Here is a 6000-nt window from a genome sequence, read left to right on the forward strand (position 1 = left end):
CCCCGCCCCCTCCAAAGCATGACCTATGTCACATTTTAGAAAACTGTTAACATGTTGAAATTCACCACGTGTATCCTCTGCTTAAAACGATGCATCAAGGAGCAGTAATAAACTTCGACACAAATCCTGCGAAAAGCAAACGACGTCATGACTGTTGAATCGAATGCCCCGGCGTCCCCGTGAGAATTGGTTTGGGATCAAAATGTTATTTGTTAGACATTTTTTATTAAAAATGTATGATGACTGAAACTGCACATGTTAAAATTTACACTTATCATAACTAAAGAACTTGTCAAAGTTGAATATCTTAGTCATGGTTGCTGTTCTGTTGAGCAACGCAGTTCAAATTGTTGTCTGTTTGTTTTGTTTTCAGCCCCAGCTGGAGTGAAGGGCGTGTCCCTGCAGCAGGCGCACCTGTTCCGCATTTAGCAATCAAGTCTGCCCTGTATTTAAGGACTGCCAAGCTGCTAAGTCTCTTGACGGATTATGGACCTACCTTGCTCACTACTGTGCTTAGAGTGTTGTTTTCTAGACATCTCCGTAGTCTCTCGTTATTCATAGATTGTTGTTCATATTTTTCTTTTTTGCTTTCGATCTTGGGCTTCACATTATTGGCTTTTTGACTTTTTTTTTTACAAGCATTTTTGTTTATGCGTTGTTCCTCTTGCCCCCTTGCGACCAGCGATTTCTGTTTTTACTTTTTCTGGAAATACATATTTTTCTTATCGCACAAACCTGGAATCCAAAAACATTTTTCAGTTCGGTTCAGAACCCGACACAAATGCAGCGGTTCACTGTTGTGAGATTATTCAAATGACCAGATGTTTTTCGAAGTGTGGGCTTGCTCCAGTGGTATGTAAAATGATCACTGCCTGCTGTCAAAGTACATTTCAGTTGTATTTAATTTTTCATTTCAATACATTTGCATCTAACTTTCCATTACTGTTGGTTTCTGAAAAGCTTATTTACATTCATTTAGGTCATTTTTTTTTATGCGCGATAAACTTCATTATCTCGGCACAGGTTTTTTGTTTTGTTTGTTTTTGCTCAATTCAAGCACAGCATTTATGTTAAAACCTCAATGTCACACGATGTACTTTTTGGATGTGCCCAAGACTTACTCTACTATTGTATTTTATTGATGATCATTATGATGGTACTTGGCGTATCTTTTAGGTGTAAAAATTTGATTCCCCCTATTTTATGCCATTCATAACATTGCTTTTGTAGGAGAAATTGATGCGTTTGATGCCCACTTGTGATATTTTGGCGTTTCACCACCGATGCGGTTCCATCCGGTAAGCTTGAACCTATCATTATTCCCCAATGATTAAATTGAATGAAATTAAATATCTCTCCCCTGCTGTGCTGTTTTCGTTAGTGTTAAATCGGCTCGTTTTAATTTCCAAACTTTGGATCCTGAGTGGGTGAAGAAGCCTCTGAGTGGTAGTTTTATATCGAATGGTTCTTTTTAAATATTCTATTATAGTATCCCAAAAGGAGCTCTTGCAATCAGGAATTCTAGAATTACTTTGAAAATATACAGTGTTTTGGAGATAATCTGTGGGGAGCTTTGAACCCGGAAATGAGATCTCTGAAACTGCTCTACTTACCACTATTTTACGGTCCTGCCAAAATGGAGCACATTATTTCCATTTCCATTATTTTCTATTGGGAGAGGGTGAGTGTGATCTATTTTGCGTGAAATTTTATGGAAAACAATTTCCCTCACACTTGTTGATGAACTGAGAACTGAGGAGGAAAATGACTCGAGGTGACTTCACATCAGCTTTACAAAGAATCCCCAGAGTAAAAGCACTTGAAGTTGTCTCTAGTTGAAAGGGCTTTGCTATCGTGATAGACGTTCGGGGAAAAAAAAAACAAGCGTTGTACTCGCCACAGTCGGCGTGCTGTCATCGTCTTTAATTCAGCAGAGAAGCGGAATCCCAAAGGATGCGAGGAAGCTCCAATCGCAGCCACGACGAGCCGCACTTTAAGTCACGTGACTTTCAATACACGGCGGATAATAAACTCTTCTCCTCACCGCTCTGCATCTTTAACACTTAGTAAACAAGTGCAAGGAGGAAGAAGGAACGCTTTAAAATAAAGCCCGAGTAAGTGAACGTTTGGGTGGAATTGAGCGTGCGTCTTTCCCTGTTAATGGAACGCAGAAGCCCCTTTAGAAACACGTTAAAAAGGGGAAGAAAATGCATTTACAACATCTTGACCATATCAACCAGCTCAGCGCAGCGAATTACAGTTTAATATATAGCGTCCGGAAACTTTTTCAAAACGGGCGATAAAAGAAGAGACTCTAACCCACAGGTGTGAAGGCAAGGCCCGAGGGCCAGATCGGGCCCGCCACATCATTCTATGTGGCCCAAGAAAGCAAATCAAGCATGTCAAGTTCCAGGATGCTTGCTCAAGTCTGAACCAACATTTCAAATTGCTGTATTAGTCATTATTCTTAACTTCTGATTAAAAAAAAAGTTATTCATCGATTTGTTGTGCGTTGTGTATGTAATATGCGGCGGGGATTAAACATTTATATCAGGCATGTCCAGCTCCGGGCCTGGAGGGCCACCATCCTGCCTGTTTTCCATCTCTCTCGGCTGCAACACACCTGATTCAGATGATCAGCTGATCAGCCAGCTCTGAAGCAGCATTAGAATATTCCTGATTATTTGAATCAGGTGTGTTGCTCCTGGGAGAGCTGGAAAACAGGTAGGACAGCGGCCCTTGAGGACTGACTTTGGACACCCATGATTGATATGGTTTCCCAAAATTCACAACGGCTCTCCAAGGGAAACCCTAACTGCAATGTGGCCCTCAACAAAAATGAGTTTGACACCTCTGGTCCAACCCTTCGTTTGGCAGTTTCTGTGTTTACATCTTCTTTTATATATATTTTTTTATTTTATATATATATATTGCGCGTCGTCCCGCACGCGGTCTGTCCTTCCGTCTGTCCCTTTTCAAAACGTACCTACTTCACCGCGCCGCAGCGCGCCGCCACTGCGCCGCTCAGGCAGTGGCTCACTACGATCGCGCGGGCATCTTAGCGAAAAAATGTTGTCTACCCACAAGCATTGCAATGAAATTGTTAGTTATTTAGTAGAGCTAAACATCTCTTTATTTTCGCGATAAGCAATGAAGATGAACAAAAGGTTGAACCAAGCAACAACACTTTTGTGGGCCGAAGGCCCACCTTACCAGCCTTCCGCAGGAACTAGCTGATGAGCCGCCCGGAGGGCGGCGCACCAGCTAGTTAGTCATAAAACACAATATACTCTAAGCCTTGAAAGTCAGAATGCTCTAAATTGGCTGGCACTCAAGAGGTTCCTATTTTGAAAGAGTTAATAATGGTACTAATGATTAACGCATCACGGAAGGAAACATAAATAACAATATGCAAACGTTTATTTTTACAGCTCTAGTCATGTGTTTACATGTTCAAATAACTTCTACACTATCCCAAGGAAATGACAATGTCCCATCACTGGAGAAGTCCTCGGGTTACACCCAAGACTGGTCGCCAGTCATTCCCAAGGCACCAATCAAACATACACTCAAACTCCTGTCTACAGTATGGACAATTCTTCAACTGCAAGCTAGCATGCATTGGTTTGGAATGTCGGAGGAAGATTACAGCTGGAATCTACCCATGGAAGCGTGAGGAGAACATGAAAACTCCACATAGCGGCGATTTGAACCGCAAACCTTAGAAGTGTGAGGCAGACATCTTTACCACTTCTCACCGTGCTGGGCATGTTACATCCATTACGAGCCAAATTCAAGTTACTGTGGAAATTGTAGAAGTCACTACATTACCAAATATGATGCCTAAACATCTGAGAGAATCAGTGGCGATCAATTGCAATCACATTGCATCAACCATATTCATCTTTGGGAAGGGCAATTGTGTTATTGTTCAAATCGATTTATATGGCCAACATGCCAATGATTGGAAAAGCAATCACCTTGCTCATGCGTGATAATCCAGTTCATAAAAAATAAATAGTAAGAGTAAATAGAAAAAGGCTGCATTTCGTATCCCCGCTGAGCTGCTCTGACAACCTCTAATCAAGGCTGAAATGATGTTGCATGCGGTTGCCAGCTTTGTCAGTGTCCAACATTGCTGCATAACTGGTGATGGGATGTCCACACCAGTGATGTCATGACTGCCCCCCTCCCCAAATCATCCTCCGGTTGACAGAGACACCCTCTCCACAAAAAAAAAAAAAAAAAATCACATTTAAGTCAATAAAAGGCGTCACAAGTGGTGGCCTTGTTGAAATGAAGGAGATGTTGCTCCCTGTGGTGACTGTACTAACCTGGATGGTGCAGGTGTACTCGGAGTCGTCCAGCAGCCGCACGGTGCAGTTACACTCCCGGTCCAGACTCCGGATGCTGCTGCTCATCAGTCTGCTCAGCATCTTCCCAGCGGTCTGCGAACCGGACCGGGGAGGACGACGCGAGGCGCATGCATACGAGTTAACGACGCGCCCGCACCGTACTCCAACACTTAATCGGCGGAGGCGGCCGTGAACTGCGCCGCAGATGGAGCATCTTCGACAGGGTGAGGAGCACCGCAGGTACTGCTGCTCAGTGGTCCACGTTCAAGTGTCACCCTCCTCCCCTGGCCCTTTTTTTTTAAACCACACCTTCCCCTCCTCACTACACCACGATTGAATGGTGGCTTTGCAGTCGCCAATCACGGAGCTAACAGTCGTGACTGAAAGCCACCTGCATGCCGATACTAATAACAATAACAACATATAATGCGGAAAGTCGTGTCGGGAGTTAGCCGACGTCCAAATAATGAATGCACAAGTCTCCGTATTTGCTGATATGGATAAGGCATTTAAACGATCACATCATGAATGCCAATTAATTCAAGTGCTATACTTTAGCTACCCCATGTGTGCCGAATTGTGGAGCCAATGTAAGGGTTGGGACACTATTTAGATCAAATGCGACTACAAGTGTTGACATTGGGTGCCATGCCATTGCGTCTTGCATTTGTAATGAAAATGTGTTTCATTTTAATCGAATATTGTTTAAAATGCACAAAGTAAAAACTTTTCATGGAACATTGCATAGGCTGTTTCATTCAAATGCAATACTTAGAGTAACAACTTGTCACTACTGATGGTTTTCATATCCAACCCCACGTTTTCCAAAATCTTGCCACGCGTTTTACTGAGAGGCAGCATGCAGGTATTTCAGGTTTGTGGTAACACAGTTTGAACACTAGAGGGTGTGGGCTATGTAAATGGAGCAAATACAGTTGTAAAAAAACTACGGAAAAAAACCAGAAACTCAACTCAACTCGTGTGTGCGTGCGTGCGTATGCGCGCACGTGTGCAATGGTGCGTGCGCGTGCATGTATGTAATACATACGTATGCGTGCACGACGGTCGATCGTAGAAGTTAGTTGGCATGAAACGTAGATGTTTGGTCAGAAAAGGTTGGGCACCCCTGCAATAAATCAATCACAAAGACAGTAGAGAGCACAAAAACATAAAAACATGATTTTTCATTGAGTAGGCATATATTTATTGGTATATTTATTATTACATTAATTTTGTTATTCGAAATAACACGACGTAATTGTACTGACACTGACACGATATTCCGTTATCTCCATGCATTATTTGTTGAAATGAATGAAAACCTTTGACGATATGACATTCATTTATGTATATACATTAAATAAATTATTAAGAAGAGTTGCTGGAGGTCAAAATATGTTGTGATGAACCAGAAGAACAAACAATTGATCGGAATCAACCATCTTTGTTTACATCCGCCAAGAAGGTTTTGACGTCGGAACTGGGAATATCAGCAAGGGATTTTACCGACTTTCCACCTCCCTCGAATGCAGCATTTCTTCACGTGTTTTGCATGGATTGTGGCGACATTTAGTGGCCGTTGTGTGTACTGTACCACAAATGTAGCGCGCGTAGGTATCTCTGACGCACCGCCTCTGTCCTCCTC

General features: G+C 42.6%; 1 protein-coding gene across 1 annotated transcript in view; it reads right to left on the minus strand.

Moving 5' to 3' along the window:
• The window catches only part of LOC127599153 (FERM domain-containing protein 5-like), a 31057-nt gene extending 26104 nt beyond the window's left edge, over positions 1 to 4953 (minus strand). Inside the window, exon 1 of the mRNA XM_052062867.1 lies at positions 4335 to 4953. Within this exon, the coding sequence (XP_051918827.1) occupies positions 4335 to 4436 (102 nt within the window). The 5' untranslated portion in view covers positions 4437 to 4953. The remainder of the gene's footprint in view (positions 1 to 4334) is intronic.
• Between the last annotated feature and the right edge of the window lie 1047 nt (positions 4954 to 6000).

The sequence above is a fragment of the Hippocampus zosterae genome, chromosome 4 (genome assembly GCF_025434085.1).
Source record: "Hippocampus zosterae strain Florida chromosome 4, ASM2543408v3, whole genome shotgun sequence".
NCBI lineage: Eukaryota > Metazoa > Chordata > Actinopteri > Syngnathiformes > Syngnathidae > Hippocampus > Hippocampus zosterae.